This window comes from Lepidothrix coronata, unplaced genomic scaffold, assembly GCF_001604755.1.
Source record: "Lepidothrix coronata isolate B3197 unplaced genomic scaffold, Lepidothrix_coronata-1.0 Scaffold302, whole genome shotgun sequence".
Classification (NCBI taxonomy): Eukaryota; Metazoa; Chordata; class Aves; order Passeriformes; family Pipridae; genus Lepidothrix; species Lepidothrix coronata.
The window spans coordinates 495,835-515,644 of record NW_016690482.1 but is presented as its reverse complement, the minus strand read 5'-3'; the positions used below and the strand labels follow the sequence as shown (position 1 = coordinate 515,644).

Here is a 19,810-nt window from a genome sequence, read left to right as displayed (position 1 = left end):
AAAAATTTTCTTTTTTGCTAATTTTTTGATTTTTCCTAATTTTTTCTTTTTTTTCTAATTTTTTTTCTAATTTTTTCTTTTTTCTAAATTTTTTTCTTTTTTTCTAATTTTTTTCTTTTTTTTCTTATTTCTTTTCACCAGAGCTGTGAGAGCAGCATCCAACATTAAAATGTCATTTGGGATTTTATCTCCATTATCCAGGGGATGGATTTGTGATGGAAAACATCAGCTCGGGCTCCTTGTTCCTTGTTAATCTTTTATCCCGGGAAGGTGAAGCTCAACTCTGTTCCTGTTGTGTGTTCTCAGCTTATTTGCTTAAAAGGACATTTTTCTTTCCTCACACCCTCAGACCTTGGGTTTTCCAGGTCTTTTTTCCCGCTCTTTTGGTCCCAGGTTGAATCCCAACTTGGCTTTTCCTTGAGCACCCTGAGGAGCTCTTCACCTGGCATTGGGAGAGGTGGGATCCGCATCCCTGGAAGGATTTACTTGGAAGTAGCACTTGGGGCTGTGGATTGGATTCGATGATCTTAGAGGGCTTTTCCAACCTCAACAATTCCCGAATTCCACGATCTCTGGAAAACAGCTGATGGAGAGCTCTGCCTTTGATGGCTCTTTTATAGTCAGCCCTATGAAAATCAGCTACAAAAGCAACTTTTATTCCATTTATCCTTCGTTTTGGCTCTGGTTGACAGATGTTTTTCTGGGAGCTTTATTGGAGTTTATTTTCCCCACCCCCCATAAAGTGCAGCAGAAATTCTCAGCCAACTGATTAGTAAGGAAAAAATCTTTATTTAAAATAAAAAGTGGGTAGGATTGGCAATGGGGGCTGCTTTTAAGGTCGTGAGGGGTTGTCCAGGATGGATTTGGGAATGCTTGAGTCCTTATCCATCTCCTCTGCTGAAAATAAATGATAAATCTCCATCCTGGCCGTGGGATCTTCCCATTGGAAACACTTTGTAGTGTTTAAACCCATCAGGATTCTTCCATGGCCAATCCCACCTGGATATCTCCACGGAAATCTCGTGGCTTTCCAGTTGTATCTTATTTCCTGGAGGCTGTAAATGGCATAATGAGGGTTCTTATTGCAGCTTCAATTTAACTGTAGCATCTCCAACATCTTTATGTCGGAGATGGGGCTTATCAGGACGACCTGGAACGGTTTAATAGCCCAGGAATTTGTGGATAATTGTGCTGAGATCAATCCCAGGTCAGGGATTTTCTCTTTGTTTTACACTTTGTAGAAGGAGGTGCGCCACAAAATATTAAAATTAGGACGTTTTGGGGGGGTATGGGGGGGAGGAAAGCAGCAGCTGAAGTGGGAATTTAGTGATGGGGCAGCAAGTTCTTGATTTCAACCTGAACTTCTGCAGAGATGAACCCAAAAAAAGAGCAGATTTTGCCTTTGCTTCCTGTCTGGAATGTCCCTTTGGTCCCGTCTGTTCTCCGCTGTTGGGACCAGACACGGCACTCCAAATGTGACTTCCCAGGGCTCAGGAGAGGGGCAGGACCATCTCCCTTGACTTGCTGCCAGTGCTCTTCCTAAAGAACCTCTGGATCCCATTGGAATCCTTCCCTGAGCCACCTGGAATTGCACATGTGGCGGAGCCTCATCATTCCTGACGGAGATGAGACTCCTGGGGGTGTCCAGTGGACACCAGCAGAGATAATCTGGCATTGGTCGTTCCCATTGGATGCTTCTCCATGTAAAAGTGGCTCTGGGATGGGATGGGATGGATGGGATCGTGGGGGTCCCTGATGGAAGTGGAATTCCTCACCAAAGCAGTGCAGGGAATGGTTGAATTCCGCAGGCAGCGGGTTGGGGATTCCCCTGGATGGCCACATCCAAAGAGTTCCAGCCAATGGCTCGGTGTCCAAGTGGGACCAGGACCAAATCAGCCCATACTGGGACCAGGACTAATTAATATCTTCATTAATGACATATTAGTGTGGGGTTGGGTGCCCCCTCAACGAGCTGAGCGGTGCTGTTGATCCGCAGAATCATGGAATGGCTTGGATTGGAAGGGACCTTAAAACCCATCTCGTTCCAAAGCCCTGCCCTGGGCAGGGATCCCCTCCCAGCCACTTTTCTGCCTCATAAATACGATTTTCCCAATGATTTTTCCAAACACCATCCTGTTCTCACTCCAGCTCCAGAGGTATTTCGGCTCTGACGTTGTTTTATTTCCCACAAATTCCAAGGGAGGAGGTTCCTGGCTTGGTGGTAGATCCTGGAGAGCATTTAGATCCCAAATCCTAGCGAGGATTTGGAGGAGACCATCCTAAACCAGGCATTTTTCCAGGGCACCAAACCCCGTTTGGAGGGCAGAAACCTTTTTTTTTTTTTTTGAGCAAATCCCTCCGGAAAACCGCGGGGGTTAAATTCCTCTGTGGTTGTTCCGCAGCCTGGATGATGCTGGGGATGTGTTGTCCTCCAGGTTTTTAATGACAGGGTGGGAGCTGGGATTTTTTTGTCCCGAGGCTGTTTCCATCTGCACCCAATTATTGCAAAGCCATTCGGGGGGGGGAAAAAAAAAAAGCCATTTCCTGGCTGTCACTTCGGAAAACGCTCCGGCACCTCCAGCCGCCGCTTCCCAACAGCCACTCAGGGGGACATTAAAAGAGCCTGACAGCCATCCAGGTGGTTAATCCTGCTGCTGGAAAAGCTCCGGTGAAGCTCCGTGGGATGCTCCGGAGGGGTTTAAAAAAATAGGAAATGCTGGAGTTGAGGCGCTTGAGTTTTGGGGAATAACTCGTGGATTTAGTGCTCCTGTCTCCCCAAAAAGTCTGGCTAGTGGGATTTGTGTCCACCACAGGGAATGGAGGGACTTGGACACAGGCCCAAGGAGATGGGAAGACAGCCATCCAGGTGGTTAATCCTGCTGCTCGACTTGGGGGATACCTGGAATAGCTCCAGTGAAGCTCTGTGGGATGCTCAAGAAGGGTTTAAAAAAATAGAAAATGCTGGAGTTGAGGCACTTGAGTTTTGGGGAATAACTTGTGGTTTCAGTGCTCCCAACTCCCCAGAAAGTCTGGCTGGTGGGATTTGTGTCCACCACAGCGGCTGGAGGGACTTGGACACAGGTCCAAGAAGACAGCCATCCAGGTGGTTAATCCTGCGGCTGGAAAAGCTCCGGTGAAACTCCATGGGATGCTCCAGAGGGGTTTAAAAAAATTGGGAAATGTTGGAGTTGAGGAGCTTGTGTTTTGGGGAATAACTCATGGGTTTAGCACTCCCATCTCCCCAGAAAGTCTGGCTACTGGGATTTGTGTCCACTACGGTGGATGGAGAGACTTTGGAACACAGGTCCAAGGGTCCAAGGAGATGGGAAGATGCTCCAGCACTTCCGAGTTGGGAGGAACCTCCTGAGAATCATCAAAGCCCATCTCTTGTCCCTCCCCTGGGAAAGGAGCAGGGGGTGGGATAAGTTTGGAGACACCTGAGAAGTTCACCCTGAGCAAAGTGCTTGGGAATGCCGGGCTGGATGGGATCGTCAGGTCAGCGGGTGTTGGGTGCTTGGCCCAGTGACCTGGCCTGGCCTTCCTCCCACCCTCCACCTCCTCCCGCTGAGCTTTTCCATGGAAAAACCTCGTTAACATCATTGCCGAGGCCATTCCACCAGCTGCCACCTCCTCCTTTGCCAGCTCCATGCTAAAGAAGGCCAGGCCCTGCAAAGCCCCTCATCCCAATCCCGCTCTCCCGGGGCACGTCAGGATTCATTGGACCATTTAAGGCCAAAGGCACCTTGGAATTCACCCAGAGCTTCCTTGGCAGCTGGGGAGGAGTCCTGGACACGGGAACTGCCAGCTGGGCACCATCCCAACCCTGGGCAGGCTGAGGGGGGAACCCCACAGTGGGATCATCAGTGGGATCATCAGCGGGATTGTGGCACCTCCATCCTGCTGCTGGAAGGTTGGGGTGAAGTTTCGCCCCCGGCGGGTTTTTTTTCCCCTCGGAATTTTTTTTTCCTCCCCCTTTTTATGACCCAACCTGTGGGCTGGCGGGGGTCCCAGGGGTGGGTTGGGGGGGTATAATTAGCCACCCTGACAGGTGGAAGGGATCAGATGGCTCCCAGCACCACCCCACAGCCCCGGCTCGGCCTCATCCCGGCAGAGAAGTGAAAATTCCCTGCGGCAAACCCGGCGCCTGGGCTTGGGAACAAACACGGGACCAAGAGCGGGGGAGGCCGCTGTAAATAAACAGAAGGGGCTTTTCCAGCGGGAAAGGCGATCCCAAGCTCTGCCATCCCGGCCCCCCAAACAGCGGGGTGTGGCCGGGGCGTTCCGGAAGGAGGGTTGGGAAAGGCGTGGAAAAGCCATTAGGAACCCGAGCCAGGAGCGCGGCCCCGGGATTAGTCACACACGGTTTGTTTGCTTTATTAAGTATCTTTTTGCCATGGAGCCAACAAACATGGGATTGACTCGGGAGCTCGGAGCACATCCCGATCCCGGCGCTGTCCCATCCCTCGGGGAAGAAACAGCCACGTTCCTTGGCTTTTCCCCAAAACCAGCAGCATCCCTCAGCGTAGCATCCATGGGAGTTTTGGAAGCCAAGGCTCCTTTTTTTCCCTGCTCTTCTCCTTTCCAAACCCATTTAGGGCTGGAAAACGTCTATCCAGAAGTGGGTCTCGCTTTTCAGGGATTTGTGGGGTTGTCCTGTGAAGAGACAGGATTTGGAGTTGATGATCCCTGGGGGGGTGAGGGAGCCCTTTCCAACTCAGGATATTCTGTGATTCCAGGAACTGGGATGGTTGGACCAGGACCCGGCCCCAGGGGGTTTCCCATCCCCACAGTCTCGTGCCGTTATTTTTCCTCTTCCCTAATTTCGTTTCCCTTGTTTTTTAAGGCAGTTTTCAGGTGGAGGGATTTGCTTTTCTCCTCATTAATATTTTGGGAGAAATTCCTCCATTTGAATTCCTGTCCTGTCACTGCCTTCTCCAAGCATTTGTCTTTGGTCCAGGATGTGTCCTGTCTGCGGGTGAGGTGGGAAAATGAGGAAAATGGAGACAGGAGCCTCTGGAGAGCCAGGCTGGGAGAGCTGGGGATGTTCACCTGGAGAAGGGAAGGATCCGGGGAGACCTGCGAGCCCCTTCCAGGGCCTAAAGGGATCCAGGAGAGCTAGAGAGGGACTTGGGACAAGGGATGGAGGGACAGCACAAAGGGAATGGCTTCCCACTGCCTAACCAGAGTTAGGTGGGTTATTGGGAAGGAATTCTTGGCTGGGAGGGTGTTGAGGGGCTGGAATGGAATTCCCAGAGAAGCTGTGGCTTCCCCATCCCTGGGGCCAGGTTGGAGCAACGTGGAGCAATGTGGGATGGTGGGAGGTGTCTCTGCCCATGGCAGGGGGTTGGACTGGGTGATCTTTCCACTCCCTTCCCACCCAATCCATTTCATGATTCCATGTTTCTCTGAAACCTGGGATTTTGGAGTAACGGCAGAGCCACAGCTCGACTTTCAAGTTGTCCCTTGGCTTCCGACAGAGGTGGAAAGTCACGGGAATGGGGGTTTTATATGAATTTTTAGTGGAAAAGCAGCACCATCCTCCCCACCCCGAGCCACGATATCCGTGTGTCCATCTGCATCCCAGCCCTCCTGCTGCTCAGCACCATCCCAACCTCTGGCAGACGAGCTCCTCGCTCCGGTGCCGGATCCCCGGGAGGCAGAGCTGCCAAACCCTTCTGCCTTTTCATGGAGAGCTCTCCCAGGGCTCAGCAGGGATCCCGTTCATCCCAAAGGTCAGCACGGGAAGCCGCTCCCGCGTCCCCGGAGTCACGTTCCATGAAAAGGGCAGGAGCTCCCCCCTTCAGAATGATCCTGAAACCCTCCAGTGTTTCCTTTCCCGGTGGATTCATCCCGTTTTCCCCCCCCACCAGATCCATGCAAAATTTGAGAGAGGAGGTTTTCCGGGTGGTCATCCGAGTTTGGAAGGAGCCACATGGTTGGAAAAACACACTTTTCTTGTGGAGAGGGTCCCCAAGGGAATGTTGGTGTTGGGAATCCTTGGCTGTGCCGGGTGGGATGGATTGAGTTCCACCATGGATGTGGTGCTTCCTGTGAAAGTCAGGCTGGGTGGGATGGAGCATCCTGGCTGAGAGTGGGACTAACAGGGCTCCAGGACCTGCTCCCACCCTGCATCCCTTGGGATTCACTAGGATGGGCTCTCTGGATTGCTGGATTTTGGGAATAGTCGGAGATCAGAGAGAGGTTGTTCCTTCTCCTTCCCCCTGCCAACATTCCCGGTCACCCCAAGGGAAATCCCACGTGAAGGCATCTCCTCTTCCCTGCCTGCATCTCTTCCCTGCCTTTCCCACTGCCAAAAAGTGCCCTTTCCCAGCAGGAAGCCTTGTGGGGAAGTTGTGGAGCGCTGATGACTCCTCCCTCCCACCGGAGGGTCTGGAAGCGCCAGAAGCACTTTTAGGGATGAACATCTCGATGCCATCGTTTTTCCAACCCCATTCCATGGCCACACAAAGCTTCCTGGGATGGGAGAGCGTCAACCAAGCTCATTTCCAATCCCTGGGCAGAGCAGGTTGAGCTCCAGCCTTCAACCACCTTCCTCAGGGCCGGGCAGTGATCCCAAAATAAGTCCTAAAAGGACTTTATTCCTGCTTTTCCCTACTCCTTCCCAAGCCCTGAGAATGTCTGGGACAACTGTGTCCTCTCCAAAACCAGCTTCTCCAGCCTAATTAACCTCTTTGGGGACCTCCTAGCATGGCCACCTTGGGGGTAAATCATTGCCATCAAGGCTTTGGTGGCAAACTCGCCACATCCATAAAATCACTTGGATCCATTAAATCACTTGGAAAACCGTGGGTGGGCGTGGAACATCCTGGAGGAGAACGTTATTTATAGGAGTGTTTTGCCGTGGAGTAGGATTGGATCCGGAGAAGGGAACACCAACACATCCTCCCCTCCCTTTAGCGAGGTGTCGATGACACCCGGGGGAGCCCTTCCCGTGTTCCCGGGGGGGTTTTTCCCGTTTTTCCCGACGCCGCTCTCTCCTTCCCCGGCAGTGCAAGAAAAAGCACACGCTGGTTTGTCCTGACTTTGCCCGGAATGGTGTCTGTCCCAAGGGTGGCCGCTGCAAACTCCTGCACCCCCGGAAGAGGCGGCACCCCAAGGAGGCGGGAGGAGACGGAGACCAGGCCGACCCCCCTTCCAAGTGGAGATGGGTCAAGGAGGAGCCGGACAGGTAGGAAAAAGCGGGATGAACTCGTTTTTGCCGGATTAAACGGTTTCCTTCCCGACCCGCTCCGGATCTTTCTTCTTCCGGGTCTTGTGTCCTGGTTTATTTTAAGGTTTTTATTTTATTTATCCTCCTGATGGAGGGAGGGTTGGGCAGTGTCCATGTTGGAGGGAGCTGATGGAGAGGGAAGAGAGGATTCGCCCTTGGGAATGCATCATCCAGGGCTCCGGAAGCTCCAGGTATCTCCGAGGCTTTTGTGGACCTGGGAGATGGAGGAACCCTGGTGAGGATTCCACTGCTGGAAGTGGGTCCAGCTTATCCATAGCTCTGGGGGAAAACTGGAAACCACCATCCCTCTTCCTTATATATCCATGTGGAGAGCAGGGCTGAGCCCTCGGCACAGCATGGAGGGGTTGGATTCACTGCTGGGTGGACATGGAGGTACCAGAGGCTTTGGAAAACATTTGGATGCTGGGTTGGGTCCTCGGAATCTCTCTGAGCTCTTCCTGGTGTTTTTGGGTGCTGGGCTGGACCCCCAGGCAGATGATGGACACGTTGATCCTCATTCTCACAAGGAGATGGATTTCCTTGGCCTCGGCACATCCTCCCCTTCCTTTCCCTCACCCCCCAGCCCTTCCTGTAGGACATTCCCAATGGAATTCAAGCAGTTCCTGCATCCCAAGGAATTCAATTTAAAACCAAAGAGGGGATTTGGCTTTAAAAGCCGAAGTTTCAAAGTCCTGCTTCGAGTGGGAGGAGAAAACCCAGAGCTGGGCGCTCGGCTTCTCCACGGCTCTTCCCAGCGGGAGGTGGGAGCGAAGGTGGGATGGAAACACAGGGATCTGGGAGCTGTGCCAGCCTGGTCCAGGCTCCTTCCCGGGCCTGGGCCTTGTCCTGGCCCTGCCTTGTAAGGTAGCAGAGGGGGGACGAGCACTCAGCAGGTTCTCCCAACTTATCCCGGGTGACAGAAGAGCCTTGGAATGACACCCAGCTCACGTTCCCGGTGTGAACGAGGTGTAAAATAGCTCCCTGCTCTTTTTAGGGAAGGAGGGATGAGCGCTGGGCTGGGTGGCTGGGAGGCTCCTGGCATCCTCCTGCGGGAATGGGAGCACACCCTGGCTTGGAAGCTGCTCCAGAGGGGTTTATTTTTCCCTTTATTGGCACCGTGGTGGGAGATGGGAAAGAAACCGGAGTGTCGGGTTTGCCTGGAAGAGAGAGGTGGGGTTGGGAATGAGCCAAGCCCAGCGGGACATCTCCGAGCCATCCCTGCTCCCCTTCCCTCTGCTCACTCCCAAACAGGAGCCTCCATGAGAATCTGAGGAACTGGAAAACTGGCAGGGAAGCACGGGGCAGGGAATCCAGCTGGGGAGGGAGGAGCTGTGGCTGAATCCCTGTTGGCTCCAGGGATACGGAGCAGCCTGGGATGGAGCCCCGGGAGCCCTGGGCCACGTGGTGCCATTCCCAAAGTTGCCAAGTGGGATTGGTTTGCTTTTCCTTAATATTTGTCCCATCTGCCTCCTGCAGGAATGATCCAGCTCAGCTCCACGACGATGGGGAAATTCCCGGACCTTCCAGCGCAGAGCAGGAGGGGAAGTTTGGGAAAGAGGAGGACTCCAAGCCAACGAGCTGCCTGCAGAAGCTTCCATCCTTCATCTCCCTCCGATCCCCGGAGTATCCCAGATTCCGGGGGTGCGAAGTGGAGAAGGAGGAGGATGAGCCGGAGGAGAAGCCAGGTAGGAATCACATCCTCTGCTTTTCCTCCCGTGTGCTCCGAACTGCTCCCGTTTTCCTAGCAGGAGGGTTATTCCCTGCTGCTCTCCATGAGTTTTGATGGGATTGATGTTCCTTGGGAGTCTCCAAACTCCCAGTTCACACTGGGAGTCCAAACTGGGTCTCCCATCTGGGCACAAATCCTTGTGTTTGCTCCCGAAACCACGTGGGAGGATTTTATCCCATGTTTTATCGTCAGCTCCTTCCTTTGGGAAGCACCACTGGACCAACAGAAGGACCTTTGGACCATCCATCCCATGTGTTTCCTGGCGGGAAATAGCTTGGAAGCTTGCAAATCCAAACATCCCAGTGGGAAATGGGATGGGGTGTTTGACAGGCTACGAGTTGGAGGGAAGAGCTGCTTTAATCTGGGATTATCCACTTCGGAAATGGGTAGAAATTTTGGGAAAATGCGGTTTTAGGATGAGCAGAACTCCTTGGGAATTCTGACACGTGCCTTTTTATCTCGGGAAGAGTTCAGGGAAACGTTTCAGTTTGAAACTGAGGGGGGAAAAAAGTGGGAAAACTGTTGGAGCCGTGAGGAGAAACGTCTTTGTTTCTTTCCAAAGAGGCTCCCGGGGGAGTTTTGCTGCATTTCTGCTTCTCCAACGTTTTCCTTGGTTCCTAATTCTGGAAAATCCAGTAGGGAATGGGACTTTGGGCTGCTCCAGGACTGTTCCTCCAGGAGCAGAGGTGGTGGAGATGGCAAGGCAGGGAATGTGCCTGCTCCTTCCCAGCGCTGGCCGGGAGGTTTTTAGTGGGATGTTGCTCCTCACTTCCCTTTTCCTCTTCCATCCTTCTCCAGAGGGATGTGCAGCCTCTGGATCTCACAACAGGCTCGCAAATCACAGGATTTTGTGGCAGGAATGATGGAATTCCCACCCCCAGCTCAGCTAGCACAGGATGTGGCTCAGTAGGAGCCCTTCCAATCCTCAATCCCTGCTTCCCGTGTAGCTGGAGCGGGATCCCATTGGGAGAAGGGATGAATCCAGCACCAAATCCAGGCTGGAGCGGGCACCAAGAATCTTCAATCACTTCGAGCCAGGGAGGGCTGAGATGCCTGAACGCTGTCGGAAAGAGAATTCCCGGGATTAACAACATATTCCCGAAGTCACAGGAGTGCACTTTGGACTGCAGCGTCGTGGGAACAGAGAGGGATAATTCTGGCTGGGAAAGCTCCTCTCGCCTTCCCTTTCCAGGGATTTCTCCCCTGCTCCTTCCCTCTCCTTGGCCCTGGTTCAACTCCCTTTTGATCCCAGAGGCGGGGCCAGGAAATTGTTCCCAGAGCGGGGTTTTTATCTCCAGGATGAAGTTGGAGCAATTAATCCATGGATAAGAAGGCTGTTGAAAGTTGGATTGGCTGGGGAAGGCCCTGGATTACATTTGGCAGCCTGGAAGAACTTGGCAGTGAGGGTGTCCTTTTCCTCTTTATCCAGCGTGTCCGTGCAGAGAAGGATGATTTCCAGGCTTTTTGGGCGTGGGGAGGAGGAGCTGGTTCATTTGGGAATGTTGAGAGGAACTCCGTGGAGGTGAGGTCAGGGCATGCATTCCCTCTGTGCTCCTTTGCCAGGGGGATCACGTGGCATCACGAAAACAGATGCTGGAGGATCCATAGGGAAGGAAAACCGGGCAGGAATCACGGATGGCTGTAAAATCATACGACGAGGAAGCAACTTCCCCGCCAAAGGAATGCGGCGAGTCTGGACACGGGAATGTTGTCCCGTGGGCTTGCCAATACTTGGGTCTCATCCTAACCCTCATCCAAGGGGTTTGGGGGCACAGGAGAATCCAGGGATTCCCAAAACCCGACAGGAGAAGAGGAATCCCAAAAGGAGGCGGGATGAGGCCGTTGGTGCTGCTGAAGGACTGAACGCTCCGTGGTGGCCACTTCACCTGGGCTTGGTGATCCTGGTGGATCCCTCCCAGGTCAGAATATCCTGGGATTCCGGGATTCTGAGCTGTGTCAACGGTCAGGATGAGTCCTCGCGTAACCGGCGTCAGGATTTTGGGGGTGATAATGGTGGGTTTGTGCTTGTGGAGCCTGGAGTCGACACACAAATTGTAGGGATCATAAATAAGGAGAGGGACAGGTTGTTACTATGGAATGAGCTGAACTCCCTGGTTAAACCTTCAGAATTTGAGGAAAGTGCCCTTTTAATCCTGGAACAGGATAAAACGCTGGCTCCGTGCGCGGCAGGAACAGGGAGGGGGCTTGGAAGTGACCTTTAAGGACCGGCGTGGGCAACAGCATCAGCTTGGGAGGGGGTCTCAGTGGGGGCCTGGGCTTGGGATACAGGGAAAGGGGATGGAAAATAGGGATGGGAATGCACGGAGCGGAACCTGCCATCGTCCTCCCACCCTGCAAGAGAAGCCTGGGAATTTGGGGTGGGAGGAGTAATTTGTGGATGAGGTGACCGGGCAAAGGTTGGACTTGATGGTCTTGAGGGGTCTTTTCCAGCTGAAATGATTCTGGGATTTGAGGGCGCTGGGGCTTTCCGAGCACCCCCTGCGGAATGGGGAAGGCAAACCCCTTCCAGACCAGGAACAACCCCATGTCATCCAGCCGGGATAACGGGCAGGAAAACTGTCTCCCCTTCCCCTCCCACGGCCGTTCCCAGGTAACGGCCTTTTCCATATTTCACCTCCCAGTTAAATCCCCTGTGCCGGAGCCTCACCGGCCCCCTCATCCCGACTCAACCCATTCCAAACCCAGCGCTAATTTAATTAGGAAGCCCCCATTTTAGTTAATTTGTTCGAGAGGAGATCGCCGCGAAACTCCCGGCGAGAACAGATGTTCCGCCTCTCCCCCGACGAACATTCCGGGCCGCGTAAATGGCTCCGCTCAGCCTTGTTTAGGAGAGAAAAGAGGATTTTATGGCTTCAAACGACCCTTTCTGTAAACATTTTACAGCTTCTCCGCGCGTCGGAGCGGCGATAAAACCCCGAGCAGCTCGGGCGGGGGCAAATTTGCCGCCAGACGGCCGCCGTTTGATTGTCGTATTTCACGGTCGTAACGTTAATGGAAGATGCTGCTCCAAGTCTTTTTTTAACGGCCCTGCCGAGCTCCGGCTTCCTGGGAATTCGGGGGAGGTGAGGAGGCCACTCCCGGGTTTGTTTACGGCTTCGGCTTCCGGGGGAATCGCTTTGGAAGTGTGGGTTTGCTCCTTCTTTGTCGTGGACACCCCCCCATTTGTGGTGGATCTTGGTCCAACCATCCCCAGCTCCTGGAGTCGGGAATAGCCTGAGTTAGGGATGCAGGAGGTTCATCCAAGTCCAACTTCTCATGGGTTTGGCTTCTGGAGGAATCACTTTGGAAATTAGGGGTTTCTCCTCCTTTTTTCCAACCCCACTGGGGGCAACTCGTTGGTGGTGTGTCATGATCCAACCGTCCCCAGCTCCTGAAGTCATGGAATATCCTGAGTTGGGAACCCATGAGGTTCATCCAAGTCCAACTCCTTATGGTTTTGGCTTCTGGAAATGCAGATTTGCTCCTCCTTTCTGCTGACCCCCTACCCCCTTTTTGGTGGGTCTTGGTCTGACCATCCCCAGCTCCTGGAGTCAGGAATAGCCTGAGTTAGGGATGCACAAGGTTCATCCAAGTCCAACTTCTTATGGGTTTGGCTTCTGGAGGAATCACTTTGGAAGTGGGGGTTTTCTCCTCCTTTCGCCCCGACCCCAACAGGGGGAACACATTTTTCCTGGAATCCCGGAATGGTTTGGGTCGGAAGGGCCCTTAAGAGGCACCTTCCACTAGGCCTGGTTTGTTGGGGTGTTTAAACTCAGTTTTAGGGTCTCATCCACCTGTGGCAGAGGGTTTGGAGACCTTGGATTTTAGGCTTGGCTCCGGGATTTTTGCCTCTTGGCATCCCTGTGATCCCACCCGGAGTTCTTTGATGACCTAAAAGCTGGAAGGGCCCTCCAAGGTGGTGGAATTCCATCTTCTCCAGGATAAGCTGCAGCTCACCGGGAAAGGATGTCAATCCACGATCCCTGGAGCTCACAGCTGGTTGTCCAGGTGCTTTTTCCCTCCTCAAAGATGGAATTAAGGAGAAGAGACACGGAAAGGGTGTCCCGGCATGGATGGAAGCCTGGCAGGAGATTGGCACTGCCGGGAATGATGGGATGTCTTCTCCATCACATCCTCACATCTGAGCATCCATGGGAGCATTTTTCCTTCTGGATAAAGCTCCTCATGGCATCCCAACCTTGGTGTTCCCGGCATCCCAGTCTTGGTGTTCCCTTCCCTTGAGGGACAGAAGGTCTGGGTGGAGCAGCAGCAGGATCGTCTCCACATGGATTTGGTTCGGGATGGAGCCAAGGAGATCCAACCCCCCCCCCAGCTGCTTTTTCCATATGAAAAGCTGGAAAATCCTGGAGCGCGGTTCTTTCCAAGGCCCCTCAATTTCTGGGCTCCCCAAAGTGGCCTGGAAGGGAGGGGGTTAAGGGATATTTTCCCTTTGGGAATGGGGGGGGGGGAAAGTGTTTTTGGGGGAATTTCCCCTCATGGCATTAAACCTGGAGCCAGGGGAACCTGGGATGCAACCCTGGGGAAGGTGGAGGATACATTCCTGGAGGAAGGTGCAGGAGAGGGAATGAAACCCCTTGGTGGCATCGGGAGAGCGACGGAGCCCGAACATCCCATTGGGAAGGGAAACCCGCAAAAATTCCAAAGCTTTTTATAACGGGATGGTGGAGCTTGGAAAAGTCACGTCCTGTTCCTTTGGGGCTTTGGGGCATCTCCAGCTGCTTCCCACTTTCCCACCCTGTGGAGAAACCCACAGGAATTGAGCAGGGAGAGGATTTGGGGCTCGGCACGGCCCCATCTCCTTTTCCCCTTCACCCCAAGGAGATTCCCTGCCTTGAGATCCCTTTAAATCCCTCTTGTACGGCAGCTGGAGGAAACAAATTGGGTTTTCCCTTCCCTGTGGGATGCAGCTGGAGCCTCTCGGCTCCGAAAAAGCAGGTTTTGATTGAAAAATCTAATGGGGCCACCTGAAGTGTGATTTACTGCCCCGTCCGCCCCTCAGACTGGATAATACATTCTGATTAGATTTCCTTCCTTTTCCCTCCTTTCTCGCGGAGAAGAGTGGCAAGTCCCCTCCGTCTGCTTGACACCTCCTTAGGCTCAGGCAAAATAAATGTTGATTTCCATCAGGGAAAAGGGGAGGGGGGTGGAAAAAAAAAGTGCTGGAAGTCCGAAATTCTCCGGCCAAAAAGCCCCCCAGGTTTCCGACAGAAAACTCGCTCTCCGGCCGCGGTTCCTCTTCCTTCGGAAGCGGTTCAATTGTGGTAATGGGATAACAAAAAAAAAATAATAAAAAAGGGGGTTTCTCTTTTGCTACTTGATATAAATGATGCACCTGGTTCCCAGGAGATGGATGGAGCCTCTTCCCAAAGGCAGGGAAAAGCGGGAGAAGGGGGAGAGAGAGGCCCAAGATTGATCACACCATTTGCAGGATCTCCCAAGCACAAAAGCGGAAAATGTCTTTTCCTTCGCCGGGGTTGGAAAAGCGACTCCCCCTCACTCACCGTTTGCTCCAGGTTTCCCGCCCCTTGGATGCGGTTTTCGCCCATCCTGCTGCTCCGGCTTTTCCAGGAGTAGCGTCTCCCTCTATCCCACAACCACTTTAGTCCTTTCACACGACCTGTTTTGGGTTTGTTCCCTTATTCCCGCCTCGGTGTTTTGAGGGATGTGTTTGGGATGGAGCGCGGATGCTCCGACAGTGTCTGGGCTCCGTGCCGGAGTCGGGAAGTTAATTATGGTCAATTTAAAAATCCCCAAAAAAAACCCCCAGGAATCCATATTTCTACTTCTCTAAACGCGTTTGATTTGAGGGGCTTTGTGGAGGTCAGATAAGGAAGTTTCTCTGGCTCATCCAAAGGGAATTGAGCCCTTCCCACCGTTCCCGCTGAACCAGGACCACGGTTGCTGGTGGGGCAGGAACATGGACATCCTGATTTTGGCCCCTTGGGACGACCACCAGCAGCTCTGGACTCTAATTCCAGCAACCAGGGTGGGAAATATTAATTAATGAAGTTTTTTCCAGCTCATCCAAAGGGAATTGAGCCCTTCCCACCATTCCCCCTGAACTGATGTTGGGGTTGCTGGTGGGACAACATGGAGATGCTGGTTTTGACCCCTTGAGGTCCAGCAGCTCTGGACTTTAATTCCAGCAGAGTGGGAGATATTAGTTAATGAAGTTATTAATTAATGAAGATCCTCACTAAGGAAGTTTTGGCTGGCTCATCCAAAGGGAATTGAGCCATTCCCACCGTTCCCACTGAACCTGGGCCACGGTTGCTGGTTGGGCAGGAACATGGAGATGCTGGTTTTGATCCCTTGAGGTGACAACCAGCAGCTCTGGACCCTAATTCCAGCAATCAGAATGGGAAATATTAATTAATGAAGTTTTTTCCCAGCTCATCCAAAGGGAATTGAGCCGTTCTTGCCATTCCCACTGAACCAGGTTGCCGGTGGAGCAGGAACACGGACACCCTGATTTTGACCCCTCGGGGTGACGACCAGCAGCTCTGCTGGACCTTAATTCCAGCGACCAGGGTGGGATTTGGAAATCCCAGTCTGGAAAAAATCCACCTACTTGGGGTCAGCTGGAAAAGGAGGAGGGTGTCGCCATTCCCGGGATCCGGATTCCACTCCGTCACCAGTGACTAATCCCATGGCTGCCCCTGATGTATGGATGTTGTGTGAAGGGTGGGAAGGCGCTCAATGAGCCCTCCTTGTTTTCCATAAATTAGCTCCGGAGCGATGTGTCACTGCCGGCGCCGCTCCCGCTCGGAGCTGGTTTGTTCATCCAGGTTGAAAAGCCAAGGAAAACTCTTGGAGCTTCCCTTTGTTGAGTGTTGCTTGGGGTCCTTCCCCCACTCCTGCCTCCCCTGCCCCCCCCCAAATCCTTCCTTTCTGGGCTTCTCTGAGGTCCCCGTGGTCCCACCTCCAGCATTGGGAATCGGGCTGTGGAATTTTGTGGGAACACTCCCAAGTTGTGTGTGCTGCTCCCCCAGAACACCTGGAGGGGGTTTGGGCTGGATTCCCTCTGTCTTATCCATGACCTTTCCCACCTCCTCTAATCCCAGGTGTGGGGGAGGATTTTCCCACTAAACCTCCAACAAGCTGTGGGCCCTTTTTTTTTCTGGGAAACCTGTTTTTCCAATCTTTCCATCCATCCCGGGGGGCCACCGCTCTCCTTCCCACCCTTGACTTCCCCCACAGAACCACCTTTCCAAACCCTTTGGAGAAGGGAAAACGGGAGGACCTGCACAAAGGTTGGGTTGAAACGGGGGAAGGACTTCCCACTTCGATCCATGGAATGTTCCTGGGCTTGTCCTCCAAGGAGGTCACTTCCCAGGGGCTTTCCATGAGCATCCAGGCCCCTCTTTGGAGGAAGCAGAAGCCATCACTTGGAGCATCCCAGGGGAGTGCTGGGAATCCCTGGGGGATGGAGCTTCCCAGTGCTCTGCTCCTTCCAGCTCCATCTCAGCCCCAAAGCAGATCCTGGTATTTACCTTGTGCTCCAGGGGGAAGGTTTGGATCCTTTTTAATTCTCTTTTTCACCCATAACTTGGGAATTTTTGCAGCAGACTGATGGGAAGGGACCTCCAAGTGCCCTGAGGATGCTCAGGGATTTGGGGAATGAGCCATCCTGAATGTGGCCAAGGATGTGGAGCAGAAGAGGAGCTTAGGACGCTCCCACTCCTTCATTCCAAGGGATTTCCAAGTTGACCTGAGCCAACCTCCAGGACTTTCTCCTCTTTTCTCCCTTTCCCCTCCCAGGCACCACCAAAAGGAAGAGGATTTTGCCACGGGAATCCTCAGAGGACTCGGAGGACACCCGTGTGGAAGGTGCCAGAGGTGAGGCCAGTAGGCGCTACCAGGGCGGAAAACCACCCACATTCCCAGTTTTTCTGGTGCTTTAACCCTTCATGACCAGGCAAGGAGAAGCCTGGGAGTGTCCGGGTGTGTCCCTCACGTCCCACCATCCCCTTTCCCTGCTCTCCTTCCAGGCAAACGGCTGCAGATCAAGCCCCGGCTGTGAGGAATTCCCGATTTCCCGATCCCAGGATCAGCCGACCCGCTCAGGAACCGGAGAGCCGGGCACGACCTGGCACCTACCTCAGGACGCCGTGTCCAGACATGGCACCACCCCCTTCTCCTCTCACTTTTCCGGGACACCATTCAGACAAGGAGCAGCGTGGGAATACGCCTCTCATTCTCACCGGGAATTCCTGCAGGAAGCGGCTTCGTTTGGAATCTTTGCGTTGACCAATAAACGACCTTTCTCCGTTGGTTTGTCAGAGGCAAGTCCTGCCAAATTGAAGCTCCTTGGATGTTTGTGGGGTTGGGAAGAGCTTCCTATTCCCGTGGGTGCTGTCCCGGACACGAGGTGATCCGGGGACCTGAGGTGACATTCCCAAATCCAGGGCAGCCACGAGCCGGGATGTAACGGGATGTAAAGCCCCCACAGCCCCTGATCCCTCCATCCCGCTCCATTCTCTTGCTTTTGGGAGGGGATTTCTTGGAGCAGGGCCATGTTCCAAGAGCATTCCTAACGGGAATGTGTGTTGGGAGCGGTGCCAAGCTCTCATCCCGCAGCATTTTGGGATCTGGTAGCTCCTAATTCCCACCTCTCCTCATCCCAGTGGGACACCCAAACCGACTCTTCCAGAGGTTTTTTTTTGGCCGGAGCAAAGCACGGAGAGGCCGTTATGTCACCAGCACCACGGGGGTTTTGCATCCATAGGCACCACTTCCCAGGGATTTTGGGGAACCCCCCGCAGATGGGATTTGGGGGACACCTCCGAGCCACAGGGGGGGATGGCGGGATTTGCCCATCCAAACGCCCCTCAGGTGAAATCCTGGGGAAAAAAAAGGCTCAGCAGGAATGTGGGGAAGCGCTGGGGCTCCCTGAGGACGTTTCCCGGGAATGGGATGGGCTCAGGTGCTCCGTGGCTCCGGGAAGATGCCGACGGGCATCCAAACACCCCCCCGGGGGCTTTCCCTTCCCAGAGAGACCCCCACGGTGGGAAGGGGAGTTGTCACCATCCCAAATCCAGAGCGTTTCCCCCCAGGGATGGATGGATCCCACCCTGGGATGTCCCTTGTATCCCAAGAGCTGTTTTGTAACAAAAGCTCCGTCGTCTCTGTCGCCATGAAATGTCTTTTATTTTAATTCCTGTGGTTTGGTTTGTAAATAAAGACTTTCCTCCCCCTGGGGACGGGAGTGTGGCTTGCCTCTCTCTTTCCAGCAGGAACATCCCATCAAAAATCCATCCTGATCCAAGGGAGGAGCTGCTCCAACCCTTGAATCTTTGATTTTTAAAAAAAAAATTTTTTTTTTTTTTTTTTTTTTTTTTTTTTTTTTTTTTTTTTTTTTTTTTTCTTTTTTTTTTTTTTTTTTTTTTTTTTTTTTTTTTTTTTTTTTTTTTATATACTTATTTTATTTTTTGTTATTTTTCTTATTTTTGTAATTATATATTTATTTTCTTTTTTATTATTTATTATTTATTTTTTTATTATTATTATTCCGACTTTTCCACATTTCTTCACTTAAAAAAAAAAAAATCTCAGCCAAATTCCCTTAAAAACTACCCCCTGAGGAGAAGGTGCTGGGAATCCTCCAGGATGGCCCGATGTGGAGCTTGGGGCTTTCCCATATCCATGGATTCCCTAACGAGGATTAAGCCTCATGCCGCGTTAATTAAACGAGGCAACGAGCGACTTCTCCACTCGGAACCGCTGCTCCCATCCCGAGAAGGCTTGGAATTTGCTGCTGGCTGTCGTTAAGGCTCAGCTTGGGGGGTGATTAATTCCCAAGCTCGGGATCAGCTCGGCCCCCGGCGAGGAGTCTCCGAGCCCCGGTGGCTTCTCCCGAGTCTCCAACGGCCACGACGCCTCTGGCACGAGCTCCTGGGGGGTTTATCTGTCCTTCCTTGGGAAGATGGGAACAGTGGGCACCCGGCAGGGACGTTCCCTGGGGGAACGTTTCTAGAAGGCTCCATAAACATTTCCTGGAAAACCCTCCTGCGGCGGGCGCTGCTGGCACCGCTCTTGGGCCCCTGCCGGGGAAGCAGGTGCCGGGTGGGCACCCGTAGGATCGGGTTCCTGCCTGGCATCAGGGGGGCTGTTCCCTGCCCTCCTCCTCCTCCTTCTCCTTGTCCTCTTCCTCCTCCTCCTCCTCCCACCTTCACTGTGTGATTCCCCCCCTTCCCAAAATTCCTGACCCTTCTCCACATCCAGCCGCAGATGCTGGTGGAGCATCACCAGGATGGTCCCACCAGCTCATGGGGTTCATCCTGATGGGACACTGCCCTCTCCATGGGGTGAGGGGTTCCCTGCCTTCCTTCTCCTCCTCCTCTTCCCACCCTCACTGTGTGATTCCCCCTTTCCCAAAATTCCTGACCCTTCTCCACGTCCAGCCACAGATGCTGGTGGAGCATCACCAGGACGGTCCCACCAGCTCATGGGGTTCATCCTGATGGGACACTGCCCTCTCCATGGGGTGAGGGGTTCCCTGCCTTCCTTCTCCTCCTCCTCCTCCTCCCATTCTCACTGTGTGATTCCCTCCTTTCCCAAAATTCCTGACCCTTCTCCACGTCCAGCCACAGATGCTGGTGGAGCATCACCAGGACGGTCCCACCAGCTCATGGGGTTCATCCTGATGGGATACTGCCCTCTCCATGGGGTGAGGGGCTCCTTGCCTTCCTTCTCCTCCTCCTCTTCCCACCCTCACTGTGTGATTCCCCCCCTTCCCAAAATTCCTGACCCTTCTCCACGTCCAGCCACAGATGCTGGTGGAGCATCACCAGGACGGTCCCACCAGCTCATGGGGTTCATCCTGATGG

At 53.2% G+C, this 19,810-nt stretch overlaps 1 protein-coding gene across 1 annotated transcript in view; it reads left to right on the top strand.

Annotated features, from left to right (window-relative positions):
- Positions 1 to 18,251, top strand: part of ZC3H3 (zinc finger CCCH-type containing 3) — a gene marked incomplete at its 5' end in the record, with an annotated part of 128,187 nt that extends 109,936 nt beyond the window's left edge. The window contains 4 exons of the mRNA XM_017837377.1: positions 7,011 to 7,189; positions 8,708 to 8,916; positions 16,743 to 16,820; positions 16,973 to 18,251. Coding sequence (XP_017692866.1) covers positions 7,011 to 7,189; positions 8,708 to 8,916; positions 16,743 to 16,820; positions 16,973 to 17,004 — 498 coding nt within the window. The remainder of the gene's footprint in view (positions 1 to 7,010; positions 7,190 to 8,707; positions 8,917 to 16,742; positions 16,821 to 16,972) is intronic.
- Between the last annotated feature and the right edge of the window lie 1,559 nt (positions 18,252 to 19,810).